Consider the following 20,859-nt stretch of genomic DNA (forward strand, 5'->3'; position numbering starts at 1 on the left):
TCCCAACTTGCACAACTTCTCTAATTTCTCCCTCACTGCATCGAAATAGGCAGGTTCCTCACCTTGGCGGAGACTGGTTTGGAGTTCTCTTTGAGTCTTATTCTGTGGGCATAGTGCTTGAGGCATCCTAACTGTTCGATGAAAACATCCCCAAATTCTTCCTCAATCCCCACACGTTCTTTGCTCACCTCTTGTATCAAGATCCGTGGGGGTTCTTGTTGGGATTGAGATAAATGCCTAAATCCTTTTGTGCTTGCCAACCTAGCATGTTATCTGCCTTCTTGGATACATATACTTTAGTGACCGCAGTTCTGTCTTTATAGCCTACTGTGACTAAGAAGAATCCCTTCATCTCTATGGGTTGTCCTCCGTAGCCTCTCAGTCTTACATCCATTCTGTGCAGTGTCAATTTTCCCTTCAATACTTTCTCAAAATCTTCAGCAGATATTGTCAATTTCGAGCAAGAATCGAACATGGCTTCAACCCTGGTCTCCTCAACAGCTATGAAGTCTTTGGGATTGCTCACAGTCTCTCCCTCAATCTGTAAAACAATTTAATCACAGACATGAGTAGTGTCACCTCTGCTGTTCTTTTTGTGTTACCTCTGCAACAAGCTCTGAAATTACCCTTCCTTCCACATCTATTGCAGGTCGCTTTTAGTGCAGGGCACTCTCTGCTATTCGCTAGGTGTCCTACTTTACCACACCTATAGCAGCTTCCTTTAAAACTCCAACTGCCCTTATTCTCTTTTTGTTCTCTTTTAACACCTTTGACTGCAAGCACATTCTCACTCTCAGCAGTGACTTCACTAACTTTGACCTTGCCTTCACAGCCTTGTTTGATTTCCCTCACACACTGCATCATGTGCTCTACCTGTTTTGCTACAATAAGCACTTCTCCTAGAGGAGGATCATCTTTTAGCCATAACTCTTCCCGTATTCTTTCAATCTTGCATGTTAAAAGAAATTGATCTCTTATCCATTCTTCACAAGCTCCTCCAAACTTACATGTAGCAGCTAACTTTCTCAACTCCGAAACAAACAAATTCCTCTACTGTTTCGCCCTCCTTCTGCCCTCTCTTTCCAAAATGGTAGCATTCCATTATGGTGCTAATTTTCAGTAAAATGTCCAGTTTTTTCAAACTAATTTCATATTCATTCAACCCTCGGGCATCGTTTGCATTCAGATCAGGTAGGTCTTCTAAAATCTCTTGCCCTTCAGCCCCCAAGTAGTCTAAAAGTAATTCCACTTTCCTTTCAAGGCCCAAACTCGGACCACATACCACTGCGTAGTTTTGGAAAACATTTTTCCATTTGTTCCATTTTAAAATTGGCTCCCAAGGAGTGGCCAGGAAAAATGGCGGAGATGTGACATTCTGCTTTGTGACTAAGAGGGTATTCACGTATTACCAACAACAAGGATACTAGAAATGTTTTTTCCCTCTAGGTTTCTTAACAAGATATAAACTACCAGTGGAACGGCACTACAATACTATGCCTATATAGCAGATCATATATGGGTTAGCTCTGGTGAACAGTTGTAAAAAAAAAAAAAAGCTAGAATAGGTGGGAGGATGAAACCTCTAATTTTCTCTTAGAGTGATATCATGAATAAAGAAGAAGAAAAGTGAAGAAAAGAGATACATCGTTACCAAAGGTAAGTAACATGTTCATCAGAAAAAGACAGTTGTAGATTCCTTACCTTAGAATAGATACCCCAGCAATACCATCCCCGAAGGAAGGTCTGCGAACCAAGTTCAGACTAAATGTCCTGGAGGGCCAAATGGGCAAAATAGCCTTCCCTCCAGACTTGGCTGTCCAGGCGGTAATGTCTGGTGAATGTGTGCAGAGATGCCCACGTTGCCGCCTGGCAGATATCAAGGAGTGGGACTCCACGTGCCAATCCAGTGGTCGCTGCAGTAGCCCTAGTGAAATGAGCACGCAGCCCCACTGGAGGATCCTTCTTTGCTAAAGTGTAGCAGATCTTTATGCAAAGGACAACCCATTGAGAAATGGTACGTTTTTGAACGGCCCGGCCTTCCTTGGCACCTACATATCCAATAAAGAGTTGATCATCCACCTGGAAATCTTTGGTGCAGTCAAGGTAGAATGACAGTGTACTTTTAGGATCCAGACGGTGGAGTCTCTCCTCCTCCTTGGAAGGGTGCGGAGGTGGTAAAAAGGTGGGCAAGGTGACAGATTGTCCTACATGAAATGGTGTAACCACTTTAGAAAGGAACGAAGGCCTTGTTGTAAGCACCACTTTGTCCGGAAACACAGAGAAGAAAGGGGGCTTAGAAGACAAAGCTTGCAGCTCACTCATCCTGCGAGTAGAGGTGATGGCCACAAGGAAGGCAGTTTTCAGAGTGAGGAGCCTAAGAGGTCAGTTATAAAGAGGCTCAAAGGTGCACACATAAGATATTTTAGAACAAGATTCAAGTCCCACTGGGGCATTATGAAAGGAGATGGAGGAAATAGATGAGTAATGCCCTTAAAGAATCTTTTTACAATAGGGGACTTGAATAAGGATGGCTGATCTGGCAAACAAAGAAAAGCAGAGATAGAAGCAAGATAGCCTTTGAGAGTGCCCAAAGCAGAGCCCTGCTGGGCCAAAGAAAGTATATACAAAAGGATCTCTGAAAGAGAGGCAGAAAGGGGATCATTAGCCTTTGCTGTGCACCATGCCACAAACTTATTCCATCTACAGGCGTATACCGATTTAGTGGAGGGACGCCTGGCTGCCAAGGTAACATTACAGACTTCAGGCGGAAGGTGGAAAGCTGTCAACTGTACCCGCTCAATCTCCACCCAAGGAGGTGGAGACTGGATAGGTTTGGATGAAGAACCGTCCCCTGCGTCTGCGACAGAAGATGCCCCAGTAGGGGCAGTCTGATCGGAGGATCGATGGCCATGCTCAGGAGCTCGGGGTATCAGACTTTTTTGTACCCAGTCCGGAGCCACAAGAATAACTTGGGCCCGGTGGCGCTTCATCTTCTTGAGCACTCAAGGCAGAAGAGGTACAGGCGGAAAGGCGTACAGGAGGCCGCAGCTCCACTCGCGTCGAAAGGCATCACCATGCCGCCTTGGAAACTCCAACGCGCAGTGCTGCTGACACTGCACGTTCTCTTCAGTGGCAAACAGATCTAACCAAGGCTCTCCCCACTGCTGAAAGATACCTTGCACCAACTCTGAATGAAGACACCATTCGTGATTGACCAACCACCGACAGTTGAGTTCATCCGCCCTGGCATTCAGAGACCCCGCCAGGAATTGAACCACCAGGGTCATGCTCTGATGTTCCAGCCATGTCCAATGGCGAAGAGCCTCCTGACATAGGGTCCTCAGCCCGCCCTGTTTGTTGCAGTATCACATGGCGGTGGTGTTGTCTGTGAACACCTGCACCACTTTCCCTTTGAGAGAGGGAAGGAATGCCATCAGGGCCAGTCAGATCGCCCAGGGTTCCAGCGCGCTCATATGGAGCCCAGACTCCACCGCAGACCAGACCCCTCTGATCGCCCCATCCCAGAAGTGAGCATCTGTCACCACTGTTAGATCTGGTTGGAGAAGGGAGAGGGATCTGCCTCTGATCCAAGCTTGGTTCGTTAACCACTGCTGCAATTGTTGTGCCATTCTCTCTGAGATCTGAACGTAGTACGAAATATTCCCCTGATGCTGCGCCCACTGGAACTTCAGGTCCCACTGCAGAGCTCACATATGCCATCTGGTATGATCCACCAGCAGGATGCAGGAGGCCATGAGGCCCAGCAGCCTTAGAGTCACTCTCACTGAAATCCGGGATAGAGGCTGAAACATCTGCATCATAGCCCGAACATCCCAGACTGGCAGCTCGTGAGGATAGGCCCGAAACTGCACTGTGACCAGAACAGCTCAGATGAAAGGGAGCATCTGGGAGGGAGTCAAGTGTAACTTTGGCACATTTATAGTAAACCTCAGTGAGTGCAGGTCTGCCGTAGTCTGGAGGAGGGAAACGACCGCCTGGGGCGAGCTCGCCTTCACTGCCAGTCGTCAAGATGGGGGGGGGAAAGACTGGAACCTCTGATCTGCGCAGATGAGCTGCGACCACCGCCATCACTTTTGTGAACACCCGAGGGGCACTGGTAAGGCCAAAGGGGAGCAGGGTGAACTTAAAGTGCTCGTGGCTCACCGTGAACCGTAGATAGCGTCTGAGGACTGGCAAGACAAGAATATGGAAATAGTCGCCCTGTAAGTCGAACGCCACAATCCAGTCTCCGGGGTCGAGGACAGACAGGACCCGATCCAACCTGAGCATTTTGAACTTCTCCTTCTAGAGGAAGCAATTAAGGGCCCTGAGGTCTAGAATAGGATGCAGGCCTTTGTCCTTCTTGGGCACCTACTTCTGGCACAGGGACCCTCTCTATAGCTCCCTTGGCCTGGCGGAGAAGCACCAAATGATTCTCCGATATGCGATCGAAAGACGGTGGCATGGAGAGAGGGGTAGTCTCCAAGGGGAGGGAGTAGCCCCTTCGGACAATTTACAAAACCCACCTGTCCGACATGGATTGCCAGTGGTGGAGGTGATGGTGAATCCTGCCTCCCACTGGCCATTGATGGGTCTGAAAGAGTCAGACCGGAAAGGTTTGGAGGCTGTGGCAGGGGGGAAAGGCTGGACTGGCCCGCACACCGACTTCCAGATCCACGAGGTCGCTAGGTCCCATGTCCGCGCCCAAGCAGATCATGGGCAGATTGCGTGAGCCAGTGGCTAGACTGGGCCAGACGTGGTTGGGTGCAACTTCTGTAGCCACAAAAGGGATGAAAAGCAGACTGGAGTGGGAGAGGAGGCGCAGAGAGGCACAAAGATCTGGCCGTAGCTCGAGAATCTTTAAAGCGCTCTGCTTTGTTGCCAAAAAGATGACGGCCATCAAAGGGCATGTCCATCAATGTTGACTGGACATCCCCTGAAAAGCCAGATGTCCTAAACCAGGTGTAGGGCTTAAGAGCTACCGATTTGGCAATCGTTCTGCCCAGTAAGTCAGTGGTATCCAGTCCACATCTGATCGTGAATTTGGCTGCATCTCTCCGAATCCACCACTGCCTGGGCGAGAATGGCCCGTGCTCCGCCGTCGTGCTCCGCCGGGCACTGAGGCAGCACCCACACAACTTTATCCCAGATGGTATGGGCATATCGGCCCAAGAGGCACGTGGTATACATGAACCGAAGTGCCAAGCTGGAGGAAGAGAAAATACGCTTCCCAAGATGGTCCAGCTTCTTGGGTTTCCTATCTGGAGGGGTAGAAGGAAATGCGCCCTTAGAAGAAGAGCCTTGGACTACCAAGTTCTCAGGGGAAGGGTGTAAGGTTAGGAACACTAGGTCACCCGGAGCCGGGCGGTGGGCAATCGTCCTGTCCACAGGAGCCCCTGTGCTGGGCTTGGACCAGGTGCCCAGGAGGACGTTAGTGAGGGCTTCATTAAACGGCAATAGGGGTTCAGAAGTGGATGCAGCAGGTTGAAGCAACTCTGTCCGGAGATTAGGCCTGACCACCACAGAAGGGAGCTCAAGGTCCAAGACCTCGGCTGCCCGTGTCACCACCACAGTATAGGATGCTCCCTCCTCCGTAGCTACGGTAGGGGGAGACAGCAGGTTGTCTGGAGAAGTATCCAGACCACTAACATCACCCAGGTCCTCTCACCAGTCCGGTTCTTCCAGCTGGTCAGTTAAAGTGTCCAGCAACCCCTCCAAGTCCTCATCACCACCCTCTGGTTGATAGGGAACACCAGGGATGAACAGGGGAACAAAAGTACTCTCCGGCGTCAGTTCCGACCTCGGCCAACATCGGTCCAGCTCCAACTCGAGGAAGAGGATGGGGACGGCATCGGTCTGGGGCACGACTGGCGCCGGGGGCGTAGTCGTCGGGATCGGCGCTGGGGAAGGTCGGGTGAGATCGACCGGCATCGATCTGGATCCAGGCCTTTATCCATGGGGGTCCACTGGTGCCAGGGCCAGAGCCGCCAGAATCGAAGGCCCAGGAGTCCCAACCTGCTCCGCAGGACCCAAAGGCACGCCGGCAGAGTCGGGCTGCCCAAAGACGAGGTGTAAGGCCTCGTAAAATTGTCAGAGTTGGGCAGAGGACGCTCGTGCAAATCGGGAGGGGGGGGGGGGGAGGCCCAGAGTCATCCCTGAATAAGACCCCGAATACGGAGCCTTTGAGCGACAACGCTCCAGATCCCGCGTCGCGTCAGCCGACCGACGGGGAGAAGGCGAAGAGTGCTTGTGCTTCTTTGCCTTCTTCTTGTGTTTGGACTTATCCGATGACCTCGACAACTTAGAGTGCGACGAGAAGTGGGCTTTCCGCGAACAGATTCAAGACCTTCCTCTCGAACTAGACCTCGAACGACGTGTAGCTATCCGCTGGACCTCCAGCTACTTTTAGGACCACTCCTGCAAAGACTTCGGATGCATGGCCCGGCAGTCCAAGCATGACTTTGGGTTGTGGTCGCGCTCCACACACCACAAGCACACGAGGTGCGGGTCCATCACTGACATCATCTTGTGACAGGACCCGCAAGGCTTGAAACCAGTCCGACGTTGGGACATCGCTCGCACATCAGGAGTCGATAGACCTGAAAAGAAGTCGACAAAACATCACAAAAAGTCTAGCCAAAAAGTGTCTAAGGATTAGTTCTCTCCAGATCTGCGCTAGGCTGACAGAAAAAGAAAGAACTGATGTCAGCGCGCAGGGGCAGCGTCTAAGTAGGCACAGTGACATCATCCCGGCAACCAAGACGCCAGAGTCGACCGACGTCACCTACTGACGCGCAGGGGTACTGCTAAAAAAAAATCTCCGCATCTAGTCTGACGCCTGGGGGAAATTCTAAGGTAAGGAATCTACAACTAACTGTCTCTTGCAGATAGAGGTGTCAAGGCCACATTCATTCTTGAATTGCAGGTAAAGGCCAACATCAGTATAAGATACAGCGAGTACATTTTCTACCTCCTCATCGTTTTCCTCATCATGTGGGACCACTTAGGTACCTGGATAGCAACCAAATCAGTCAAAAGTGGTTTCCATCCTAGCAAAATTTTGTTTTTGAGGAAGTATTGTCACCGGGGGTCATCTTTAGCACACGGCCAAGCTTTAATAATTGTGTAGTCACATGGGGCAGACTCTCCGGACACTGGATCTGAATCTGGGGTTAGTGCAAAAAGGAATTGGTATCAACACCAATAGAGTTGGTAGTGGCACAGTTGGAGCAACACTCGGTGAGGCCTTCGGCAGAGGTGTGGACCAGAGCGGTGGTAGAACAAGAAGACTCTGTGCAAGGCTAGTCGGCACCGGGAGAGGGTTCGTCAACAGAAGTGCGACTGGAGGTCCTGGAAGGCCAGAAAGTGTGCCACATGGTAGTTAAGTATCTGCAGCATGACTTTCCTAAAGATTGACACTTGCTGCAGAGTGGAAGATGGTGCTGGGAACTTGGGGCGATGTGGCTCTAAATACAGAATGGGCTCTACGTTACCTCTCTCGTTAATGGGAGTGTTTGGAAATGGAGGCGTCTCGTTTATGTTTCTTGGGTGAGGGCTTTACTTTTTCTTCAACTTTGACTTATCTGATGATGGCGACCTGTAGTGGGAGCAATGTTGATAGGTGTGTTCGGCCATTTAAAGTTTGGCCTTCCATTCCTTCATTTCGGGTGCATCAGGGACCATTTGTCAAAGGACTTTGAGTATTTGCACCCAGACATCACAGCAAATGCCCTGCGGGTCCATGACTAACATCTGCAGCTGAGAAGCATGACATGATTTTACCATGTAGTCTTCTGTGGTGGCATTCCTGCTACACAATGTCACCTGATCTATGATTGAAGGATTGATCTCACCTGATCTATGTTTGAAGGATAAGGAACCTCTTACAACTTTCACCATGCACTCTTTAAGCTTTATTCCATCATTCAATATATGGAGAGACACAATCTACTTTCTCAACGCCAATCTTGCACTACTTCCTTTTCAGTATCATGCCCTTACTTGTCAAAGTTCCCAATATTGTATTCAGCACTGGATTATTATTCTTCAAATACACTAATATGTCATCTTGGAAGTAAGTTAGTGAAACAATATGCATCTTCTTGTGTTACAAACAATGAATCCCAACTCTATCCTATCCACAAGTGCACAACAGCAATAAGGAAAGTTTCTTTTAGCTTCTCCATCACAACTTGCAACACATATTCAACTTCCTCATCACTGTAATCATAATCTGTATTTTCCTAACATCCTCTGCTCAAAATGTTCATACTTTTCTTGCCACTCGCTTTACACACACCTCACGGATAATACCCTTTTAGTTGCATTCTGGCTCAAATAGTTTCATCAGAAACAAAAAACTGAAGTAGGAAGGTCACCACTCTGAGATCCTAGACAACTGACAGTCAAAAGTGATGTAAATTCTAGTTTATAATGTTTATTGTATATATTTATCAGTGGCTATTACCTAGGACAGACTATCACATGTTGTTAAGATAACTAAATTGGCTGCCCTACGAAGCAAGAATACAGCCAAAGATTGCCTGCCTATCCCACAAAGGCCCTCCATTTCAAAACCCCCAGTTATCTGGCGCAAAAGCTGGACCTATCCGGAGGGGCTAGACCTTCTAGGAGTGCTAACTCTCGCCCTCCTGAAACATCACATCTTTTGCAAAAAGAGAACGTGTCACCGAGCTTTCTCCGGCTCTGCACCGAAGATCTGGAACTCTCTCCCACCGGAAACACGTAGAATCTCCTCCAAGGTTGCTTTCAAATTGGAAGTATAAAGATTCCTTATGAAAAAGTTCTTACCTTAATAAGGTGATGGATCGTCTGCTCGAATGCGTTGGACTTACACCTTTAAGCCCTGCGCTGGATGCTATTCTTGTTGGTTTGAATCATTTGCTCACCTCCTATTTCGCTACGTACCAGTTTTCATCTTATTCTTTGTTGACCCTTGCAATTTGTAACCGTTCTTGTTCTGTGAGTCCTATTTGATTTGTCTTCTGTTTGGTATTCCCATTTGACACATGTACGGCAACTGTTACCTCCCTATCCCTCCAATTGTAAAGCGCTCTGATATCCCTCAGGGTCATTTTCGCGCTTTAGGAAACTTTATAAATAAATAAATAAAAACTCAATGAGATCTGTGTAAATCTTGATGGTTCTAGATTGGAATCCTGAAAGGCCCCAACAAAGACTACCATTCCTTTTAGGTCAATAGTTTTGGTGACTAAAATAATTAGGTCATGGTAACTCCTTCGACACCCCTAAGAAATAGTTATAGGTTACATGTGCCCCTCAGGACTAATCTAATGTGAGGATGCAAAGAAATGCCACACTGTGCCCAATGTCAGGCCACAATAGTACTTAGGAGACTGTCTGTAGGTGTTATCATGCCGACTTTGAGAACTGCTGTCTGTTCCACCAAAGTTCTGACTGAAAAGAATAGATCGCCAAGACTGTTGAAAAAAAGGGGCTTACTTACCCACTGTATGAAAATCTCTAATGTTGGAAAGGCAGCAGTATAGTCTGGTCTCCGAGACAAAAAGATTCTCAACACACTGCAATTGCTCATCTTATTTTTTTTTCTTGGTAGAGTTTTATATAGCGCAAACTAGACCCGGAGGCATCAGAGCACTTTACATGAGCATCAGTTACGTTACAGACGGACACATTCATTTTTGTTAGGCACAGGGAGATTAGGGGATTTTTCCAGAATCACAGAATGTTAAGTGTCCCTGCCAAGACTCAAACGCGCTTCTCCAGCTCCGAGGTCGTCCGCCCTAGCCGTTAGGCCACATTCTCCTCCCTTATGATTAGGATCAATTCACAAGGGAGTCTGTGGAGGTCCACCAGAGAAACGCACAAAGCAGGAACTGCAAGTGGCATGTGCAATTAGGGAGTCTGGACCGAAGAGAAAACCAACTGGTAGGGTATATGCTCCAACAGCACTTTGGGAAAAATGCTTCAATATTTTGTAACAAAACTATAAAAGTGTGTGCCAAGATCCCAGGATTGATGACGTGACGCACATCTCCTTCCTAGGAACAGGGGAAACGACATGGAGGAGCAGCAGAGAAGTGAGCATTTTATTAATAAAAAAAGTTTGAGGTTGCATATGACATATTTATTCCTTTTATGTGTATTTTATATATGAACCAGTATATCAGAAATAAACGACTGATTCACAGCCTGAGCAAGTTGTTGGGGAACAAGATCTGGATGCAAGCTTGGTCACCTGCAAATGCTCCTATTGGCCACAAACGGCAAGCCACATATGGAGCAAAGAGAAACCTTGCAAAAACTGAAGGAAGGGAGAAGTGAGAACATCAGTCAAACATTTATACATTCATATAGTATGTTCTATGCTTACCGCGTAACCAAAAAGGAAGAGTCCAAAAAAGAGACTGTAAAGATCTGCTGTCAGAATACCCAAGTTGACAGATGTCGCGCTGGTGACCTTAATCACGACAGGCATAAGGCTGTATAATCCGAACATGCACAGAGCAAACGCTATAAATAATAATGCTGTAAAATAAGACAAGAAGCAAAATAGTTAACACAACTGAAAAGCTAACACAAAAAATGGATGTACATTGGCCCTGGTGAAAGCATTGAAATCAATATACAAAGAGGACTATAATCTTACTGCAGCACATTAAGACACATTGCCACTGAGAAAAGTAACAGTCTTTGTTTCACCTTATCACAATATATAATACAATTCAGTCTGCACCGATGCCACAAGTGGGCTGAGAGTGCCAGAATTCAGTTTATTTGCACCCCTTGCAGATCGCACAGTGCAATTATTTCGTTGTTTTTAGATTAAGGAACCGAATATACACAGGGTATACCTACAGGTTAAGACCCTTAAATTGGAATGTTTACATTTTTGAATCCCAGTTTATGGAATAATGCAGTGCAGAGCAACAGATCATTTACAGGAAATCTTATATTGCCCAAACAGCTCAACAAGCTTCTCAGCTTACACAAAGCGTTTTTACAAACAAGCCCAAAATACACTGGAACAGGATAGACATTTCAAAATCTTTCTTAAACTTGTAGTTATCTTTGCTACACAATACACAGTAAGTAAATTGCAGCTCAGCTGGTCACTGAACACCTCGCATAATCGGTGAGTTAGTCCATCCGAGCTAGGGTATCCATTCCTACCCAAATGACTAACAGTGGACCTAATCCTCAACACTTTCACAGCAAGGTAGACTGTATCTGACATTTCCATCCTGTCTACTAGGAAACACTCCACAGTCTCCTCAGAGTAAGCAGCTGGTGGTGGCTGGGCATGAACAAATGAGTAATGTTCACAGATAAAAACATTGATATCTTGTTGGTACTATACAATTTATCCTTTTTGGTTTCTGATCTGGTCTAGCACTCTCAGACCTGAGCACAGCAGCTAAGAATCTCCTAGGCTTGTCCCCCTGAGAGTGCTGTCTAGTAGTGGCGGACTGATAGTCAAGACAGCTCAGTCTTTCCCTAATGTAATGTGGGCTAGCCTAACTTCGGAGCTTCTTCTTCCCTTCCTGAAAGCTTCCCAATAGTTTTTTCCTCACCTCTTTAATTATTTTATACATTCTCCCACAGTATCTTCTTTGGCTCTGAACAATGACTTCTCTGATTGTGGACTTAAATGCTGTATCCTGCAAAGCTTCCCCATGCAATTTAAAAGATTGGACAATATTATGTGGCCTATTCTCAGCAATCAACTCTTTTCAACCATCACATCATCCCCAAGTCCACCACAACAAAGGCGTTCTTTGCATCTGTTGCCATAGGTAACCACAGGAACAATCCATCTAGTCCCACAATTTTTAACCAACTGAAACCCCATCCCCAAAGCACTTGTTATTATCTGTACTTCATAACCTGCTATACTACCTCGTGTAGGAAATCCACTGGTATTGTGTTTGCAGTGCAGATAAACTCTAATGTTAACGGTGGTCATCCAATATCTCATGCACAACAACGTGCCATCCATCCCTCTCAATAATGAACTTAACAACCAGTGGGACATTGGCTCTTACCACGTTAATGCCCCCTTTTGCATTTAGATAGTAACTCCATTTTCATCTCAGTTTAATACATTCACAGCCAGTTAGATGGATCTTTAGGCGGAATGCGAAGTGGGTTCTGTTTCATTACAGGAAAGCTAAAATCTGATGTGGTTTCAAACTTCAACAACCCGTCTTCTACAGTAGCTAGCATTGCACAGCCAGGAGCTCAGCAATCTGATACATTGTCTCAGATCTGTGGCTGTGGAAGACGGACCACCAAGAAACGTAACCCCTCCCCGGGAGCAAGATCCAAAATGATCCAGCCCATAATTAACAATTCCAACAAACACCAAACTAAACTTAGTATCACTGAACTAGCTCTCATGCTGGTGGATGATATATCTTAGTTGTCACTCGGTGATTACACTTAAACCATGGTTCCAAGAGGTACTTTACGGGCAATATAAAGTGTTGCAGTAAGATGGACTATTTGTTGGAGGGGAGGATGGATTCATGCTCAACACAAACCAAGGAAAGGTTGCCTATTCTGGTTCCCATACCAGAAACCCCGCCTGCTGTCTCCCCTGGACCCAACGATTAATGTCTACGGCTTCTTTACGATGAAACTGTGTCAGACTGTCCTAGCTGAGTCCGCCCACATTTCTTCTTAATGGACGGCTTTGGATGTCATAACTTAACTTAAGGATCATCAATTGCATGCCATATTGTTCCCGGGCTGGTTGAAAGAGAGAGGGGGGCATTCACACATAACATTTGTATAGGCTGTGTCCTGCCCTCACACAAAGGGCTGATTTACCACCTACTGATGTCTTCAGCCAGGGCTGAAAGAGACTGTTGTGTACTTCTAAAAGTTCTTTTGAAGTCACCCCTGGAATAAAGACAAATTTGAGTATATGCACAGGGGCTATGACCCCATGTTTTCAGAGCACTTTTGGAACTGGAACTAAACCTCTGTCAGAAGGACGGCTGCACTAATCAAAGGACTCTTATGGACTGCTTTTCTGTTTGTTGCCCTGCTGCCAGCTGTTCCCTGACTGTTTTGCCAGAGGACGGCTGTTTTGCTTATGTGCTGACCTGCTGCTCGCTATCCCCTTCTGTGCCCCACACCTAGTGTTCTCCAAGGGCTTGATGGAAGACCCCTTCTCCCTCAGAATCCCTGTGCCACTGGAACTGCTGTAGGGTTCTGAGGCTGACATATCCTCTCTCTTAAAAACAGCGCATTAGAGCGCTTTATACTTTCCCTTCATTTGTGCAACCAGCGCATAAGTGAGCGCTTTATTACCTCATAGCTTGTGTGAAGCACATTTCATTTTGCTTCCTTGGCGCATGGTGAGCAAGACAGCATTCCCCCAGGGACCGGCGTGTCCCCTTCCCAACTCGTGAAGGCGGAGAGTAATGGCTTCCGGTAAAAATAACGTATATTGAGTGCCTCTATAGCTGCCAGAAAGCGACTAGCAGTTTTCTAATACTGTTACAAGTACAGGCGCCCCGCGACGTCCAACATTAGGAAGGAATGTGTCGCCCCGTGGCACAATCTCATATCGCCGGCCATCTGGAACCCCCTTCAGCGTGGCCCCCTTCAGTCAGTTTCGGAGATCACTTTGAGCCGGTGGAGCCAGCAGTGATTTTAAGCCCCTGCCCGAGGGGCATAATTATGAAAACGCGATCTCGCTGATACCACCACGGGCTCCCCAGCCCTGGCACTACGAGCAGTATCGACGCCTTCCCTACACCAGGTACCTGAGAAGCACACATGGCACGGCGGACCCTAAACCCCAGGCAGCTTGCTTGGGCCTGCGCCCGTGTGCAAGTAGTGAGTTGCTGATTTCCTCAATCGGAGCAGAGTGGTCCTGGCAGTACTGTAGTGCGCCTCTCGCAGTTGGGGGAGCTTTGCAGCCGTTTCGCGCTCCTTCGCAGCAGCTCAGCATCTTCTAAGGAGGCTGGTGCGGCACCAGGGAAATATGGAAGATTGCCAGCACTCATGCCGGTGGAGCACGCCTTCCATCTCCTGTCATTCTTTCACCTCTTGTTTGTTAATTACCTCAGGAGAGGACCCTGGGAACAGCGCAAGACCGTATAAAGAGACAAGACTGTATAAGGCTTTTTGGTGTCACATTGCCATGTATCAGCTAGGAGGCGTGCAGGTGCTCCTGCTCCCCATTGTTGCGTGCTATAACCCTTTTATAACTAGGGACATGTGGTAACTCATGTATTTTGCCTATAACCAAACTGCTGCATTTCATGCCCTGATGCCCTAATGAATGCCACTCCGATTCTTGCACTGTCAGAATAACAAGTATTGTCACAGGAAGTGCCTAATATGCACAGTATGTATGATTCATGTCGTTTTGGTCTATATTATGTACAATATACTATATTTTTATATAATCTTGTGTGGAGTCTCTTTTGTAGTGCATTCATTGTGGTACTGGTGCGAGTGTGTTGCACAAACACTTTACACATTGCCTCCGATGATAAGACGTACTGCTCTGCGCCAAGCTACCAGAGCGTGAGCACAAGTTATCTTTGGTTTGTAACTTACTTGCCCTGACTGGAGTGGTGGGTTCTGCTTGGCCTAGGTGCACACCCTACCCAACCAGAAACCCAAATGTGTTTCATTTCTTACCTGCTGAGATATTTTTGAATATTTACGCAATTCATTTAAAGGTATTTGCATGTTGCTGTGTGTTTAAAACACTGTAATCCAACAGCTTTTCCTTTCCCACTCCCTGTATCTCAACAAGATTATCAGATAGTTCACTTTACAAAATCCTCACACTTTACAGTGAGAGAAAGAAAAGTAAACACCAGTCTCTATGTTAAAAGAAAAAGCAGTAGTATGTCAGAAGACATAGCTTGATATTTAACATGTGTATTTGGAAAGCGCACGTTCACCCGTGGGCATCTTAGCACTGAATAATAGATGTTTATTGTAACCCAACTTAATGGTACTCTTTTTATCTACCTCAGAAGGATAAAAGGCTGAGTGGACCAGCCGGGATATGAACCTGTGACCATGAAGTCAAACACAGGCCCATACAGTGGACGCATTAGTCAACTAAGCCACCAGACCTGGTTTGACCTTTGTCTTTGAAAGCACATCAAATGTGACAAGCTAAAAACAAAACTTCATGATGTTTCTTTATTTATTGCTCCTTATTCTTCTGAACTTCAGTATGGTTATTTTGGGGGTGCTGCAGCACTAACCAGCAACCCTACATCCAAGAGCCTGTGGATAGGGCTTACAGCCCAGTGCTGCTCTAGCAGACCCTCCTCACTCTCCACAAAAACAAAATTCTATAGGCTTGTGAGGCCGCCACCGACATCCTGTGGAGGTTTTAAACCCCACTGATTGACGTTGGCAGCGCAGTGTTTATGGTGGAAACCTGCTCCTAGCAGGGGTTTTCAACTCACTGTGTGCACATCATGTGATTTCAGCTAGTCACCAGGAGACTCTGAAGAGAGGCAATATTGTGAGGCACAAGCTGGCAGGTCTGACATAAGCCTATGCATCACAGTACCATAACAAGCATTGCATAGCCAACAGGTCTCGCCTTTGTGACCTACTGGCTTTGCCAATGGTTTTTAGCCGCACAGTATCTTTGTTGCTGTGCAGTATGACAAAATAAAACGGAAAAAAAACATTTACGCTGGCGTCCGCATCATTTTGTAGATGTGCACACACCACGCAAATGAACACCTACAAAATGATGAAGCCGCTATTGTTTTTGTACTTAGTTACCAATCTGAGTAGGATTGGTAGCTAAAAGCTAAGTGTTTACATTTTTTTTAAAGGAGGCGATGAAGTAAGAAGCAACACAGGGGAAGGAGGGAGCATGGAAGTAACACAGAGGAGGACAGGGACACAGAAGCAACACAAGGGACGGCGTTGGATGTGGAAGCAATATTTGCAGGGTAACACTCAAGCAACACAGGGCAGGGCAAGTGGCGGATGCAGCACAGAAAAGAACATGGGCGAGTGCAAAATAGAGTGGGGCAAGGAAGAGCACACAGGGACAGACAGAAGCACTGGGGGCAGAGGGGAATACAGGATGGAGGCAACTTGAAAATATGTGCACTCTCTGTGAGTGTTTACAGAAAAAGAAAAAAGCAGTCCCCTAATATGGAGCACAGACGCCAGGCAAACAAACACATGGTAAAGAGGCAATGCTCCAAGGGAGGGACAAGCACAAGGCTGAGAAGCCGGAACACAAATATGAAGCAGCCAAATGAGAGTAACAAATAAAATCAACTGCTGGTAAGCAATGAGCAGGCTCCAAGCCCCTCTGTGTTCAAGTTATGCCACAAATTGCCTTGCAACAGACAGTGCATGCACTGTCTAGTAGACGTGACCTAAAACAAAAAGCTGAGAAGAGGTCAGAGTCAAGCTAACCCATCTGAAGGTAGGTAAAAGTTAGAGGATGTAGGCTTCGCAGACTGGATGAAGGAGAACTGCTTGAAGCACAACCCCGACAACTCGGAGGTGCTGATGTTCGGAAGCTAGAACTCCCCATATGACTCTTCATGGTAACCCTCAGAGCTCCACCACACCCGACCCCAACTAAGCGTGCCAGAAACCTGAGCGTCATCCTCGACAGCAGACTCTCCATGGTATAAAAAAATCAATGCCGTCACATCCTGCTGCTTCTTCATCCTGCGCATACTATGCAAAATCTTCAAGTGGCTCCCCCTAGACTCAAGGAGCACTGTCACCCAAGCTCTTGTCACATGCAGACGGGATGAAAGCAACGCACTCTATGTAGGAATAGCAACCCACTCCAAACCATCCAGAACACCGCTAGACTCATCCGGGACCATCCTTGTCGTACCCACATCACATCCCCCACCTCAGGCAGCTACACTAGCTCCCGGTCCAGAAATTATGGCAGTTCAAGCTCCTCACACAAGTATTCAAGGCATTGCACAGCACCGGACCGATGTACTTCAACCATCACTTCCACTTCCACCAACCATCCATGCATCTTCGCTCTGCCTGTCTCTCACTCGGCCACGCACCCCGTATACGCAGACGTAGAGCCGGAGGCGGATTCTTCTCCCATCTTAATGCGAAGTCCTGGAACGACCTCTGTCCACATCAGGACCTTCACAATGCTGCTGGAATTCAGAAAGAAGCTGAAGACCTGGCTCTTCGACTAGTACACTTGTCCCTCCATTGTCCTCAGACAGACTCAGATAACACCCTCCTAGTGTCACAGGTGATAAGCTGCGCTCTACAAATCTACTAACATAACATAGGCTTCATCCATCACTATTAACAGCCTATGCCAGAGGAGACGCATGCTAGGTTTTCCAAAGACAGATGCTCTTGAAGAAGAAAAGAGGTCTTTATTTCAGACCAGTTCACACGATGCAACCACTGGCAGGACAAACCACTCCCCACCAACTTTACAGAATACCCCTGGCTTTATTCACAGCCACTTAGCAACAGTCGCTATGAGGAGCATAATGAAAACATGTATCATTGCAAAACTAAGGACCGTAGGTAAATGTCTTATCTTAAAGGAATTTTCTAAATAAAACTGCTTTTAATTGGGATGCTTGAAGGAGGGAAGTCAGGCCTCCTCCTCAGTGCATATCCAATGGGAAGAGAAAGGAGATGAGGATGTAATTATCGCTGTGTTTTACTTCAAGCGGGGAGGTAGTTAGGAAAGCTGATTTTCCTTGCTTGTACTGTGGCCCATGGCACCCTTCCTACGTAGCTGGTAGGATCCCTTGCAGAGGCACCTCACAAAAACATATACCATCTGTACATGGCTCCAAGCATAGCTGCTAGTATTGATACACACTATCCAACCCGGTATCAACCAGATTTTATGCTGTTTTTTCTGGCTGCAAACGACAATATAAAGTTTAAGTTACAGAGCATCACTCTGAAACCTACCTATCGAAAGGTTTCAGAATAAATCACCAAGAAAATCTGTCTTTGTGCATCTTGATGGGACATTAAATCCAGTGATAGGTATTCCTTATTCCTAAGAGCAAAAGTGCTAACTAATATAGAAGTAGCTACTGGTCTCAAAACTACTTTAAGCTGCTGAACTATTAAATACCTCAAGATGCACGCATGACGATAACAGGCACAACAAAATAAAAAAATACAATCAAACTGAATGAAGCATTCATATTTGACTTCAGATACCTACCAATTTTCCAATCCCAATGAATAGCAGCAATATCATGATATTCCACTATCATACTAGGAAAAAGAAACAGAAAAAGATGGTAAAGAAGCAAATAACATCACGTTCCTGCCCTAAACAATATTTTGATGCCAACATGTTTCCCAACAGAACAGCTTGGAGGGTGATATTCAAGCCTCAGTGTTATCAGTAACATCACCACATTTATGACTGATACGCCATCAAAGGGCTTGACATCACACTACCGGTTTCCCATTAACATCACAGGAAGTGACATCACACGACCTTTGGCATCACAGGAAAGTTGTCAATTTAATTTTGAGCCACTAACATCTTTGGAAGGGACATGAGGAATAACACAATTTGTATACTAATGGTTTTGAAAGCTGAAAAATCCTAACTCTTTTTGATCACTGAATGTTGCCAAGCATTTTCATGAGCTCCTTTGGTTGCATGTTGACTTTAAGTGACTTAAACACTTTTTTTAATGACATTGATTTTTTCTTTCTAGGACCAATCTTGGTAAATGTTAGGCTTTTAAGAAACTCTTGAAAAAGAGGACTTAATTGTCGTTTGTATCACGCCTCCAGAACTGCCAGTAAAGGAAGATCACATGGAGACCGACAGAGATAAGAGCCCAAATGGCTGTGCTATTGAGGATGCACTACAAGACTATATGTGTAATGTGGCAGGCCTTGAAAAATCATAAAAAGTTACCAGACCTGACTGAACAGCTAGTGACTTGAAAAATCTACTCGACCTAACTGCATTATACTTGACCTGTTAACTATCCTCAAATTGTGTGATGCCTGGCAAATATATTATTTTATAGACTTGCCTTTTACTTCATTATCACATATGAGAGTACCTTCAAATATGTGAGTTCAGTATTTCTGCTGCGCAAAAAAAGTATTCTGTTTGATGTAATAGACTAAACCTTTGCTGCATGTATAATACAAATCTAGCCCACATATAGGGTATGCATGGCCCCTCTTAGTTCACCAATAGCATTGTCATCGGGGGAGAGGGAGCAACATGTTTCTCAGTTCACATTTAAAAACTCACTTTTAATAAATATATTACTAACGAATGATGTGGTAGCCCACTCTCATTTACAGACAGCACATTTTTTAATCGAAATGGCCACACACTTTCCCACTGACATGCAGTTTTGCGGATTAAACTATATAGCGTGTGAACAATAATGTGAGGAAATTGGGTATAAGGAAAAATAATTCTCATTTGCATATCACCAAGTAACGCGTTCAGATTTGTTTTCATCCTATTAAAATATTTGTTTCAATCACAGAATTACTAAAAACGTGTGTTCCTAAATACGGAGATATATTTCGAAATCTGTGTACAGTTCATTTACAAGCATTTTCAATGTTTGTGTGTTAGGAAGAAAAACAGACATCCAACAGCCTTTCATTTTACACTAAGTGTACTGCACAATTGTCACAGTTCACTTTACAGAATCCTCTAACTTGCAAGAAAACGCAAGCTGACATTTGACCTTCATCTGTGAACAAACAGCAAATCTGACAAGATAAAAACAAGATTTAAAGTCACCTTTATTGCTTACTCACCTTCTGAGTGAACAGTACCTGTTTGTCAGTTCTCCAGAACTGGCTTATAGGCACCCAAAAATAGCTGCCTTCATAAAATCTGACTCACCATAGTGAGTGGGAGAGTAGATTTCTTCAGGCCTGTGTGGAAACGTTTCCCTGACGCAACCAGATATCTTCTCTTTTTGTTAATAAGAAATGAAAACAACAGGCCAGTGTTATCCCAAATTAGCCCACTCGAATACTTAATAATAGAGAGGAGGAGGAATAGAGCGATAAAATATATTTACTATATATTTTCAGGTACATGAACTTTTTATTTTTACTTGCTCCTATATTTTATCATAGGGAGACAACACAGGGATCTCCCAATGGTAATTTATAGGGAGAGAAAAAGAAAGTTTATCAAACTTTATAATTAATTAGTAAAATATATTTATGTTAAATATTAATGTATATTAATTGTATGTATTTATTTTAAATGTAGAACAGAAGAAAAAAGTCTACAGGACTTTAATTATTAATGTATAGTATTAATTAAAAGTAGCTTCATTATATTTTTATTAAAATATAATCTTGCATTAATTTATAAATTTAAAAAGGTTATTGAAATATGTTATAATCAAATATAATTTTAACATTAAATCACATATTTATATTTGTAACTATTTAAAAAAAATGGTTTACCATCATTTCTTATGGGGTTTTATTTTAACTTCCTACCACATTATTTTTTATGGGAGGGTATTGTAGTGCTAGTGGTTGGCCATGAATGGTGCTGGACTTATTAGTGTTTCTTTTTGGAAGTAATGTCTTACACTTATAAATTTGGCTTCGTCCTCTGTTTCTGGGGCTGAGGATGTGTATGTCTGCACTTTTGAGGAAATTTACACTCAGATTTTGTGAACACACAGAAGTTGCAAAGTTATTCAATACTGTAAGAGTTAATTACACTTACAAGTTACTCACAAGTACAAGTTACCTTTGTGAATAGTCCCCATTGTGTTCACCTACTTCTATGAGGTGCTAAGCTAACAACTGCATATGTTGTCCTGAATGGCTCAACTATTGATCTAATATGGATGTAGCCTT

The 20,859-nt window shown here is 45.2% G+C and overlaps 1 protein-coding gene across 4 annotated transcripts in view; it reads right to left on the reverse strand.

Moving 5' to 3' along the window:
- Positions 1–20,859, reverse strand: part of SLC35F2 (solute carrier family 35 member F2) — a 337,639-nt gene that overhangs the window by 35,542 nt on the left and 281,238 nt on the right. For all 4 annotated transcript variants that reach the window (XM_085621504.1, XM_085621503.1, XM_085621506.1 and 1 more), the window contains exons 6-7: positions 18,203–18,255; positions 10,376–10,530 (exon numbers count right to left, since the gene is read on the reverse strand). In XM_085621504.1, coding sequence (XP_085477630.1) covers positions 10,376–10,530; positions 18,203–18,255 — 208 coding nt within the window. The remainder of the gene's footprint in view (positions 1–10,375; positions 10,531–18,202; positions 18,256–20,859) is intronic.

This window comes from Triturus cristatus, chromosome 8 (assembly GCF_964204655.1).
Source record: "Triturus cristatus chromosome 8, aTriCri1.1, whole genome shotgun sequence".
Taxonomy (NCBI): domain Eukaryota; kingdom Metazoa; phylum Chordata; class Amphibia; order Caudata; family Salamandridae; genus Triturus; species Triturus cristatus.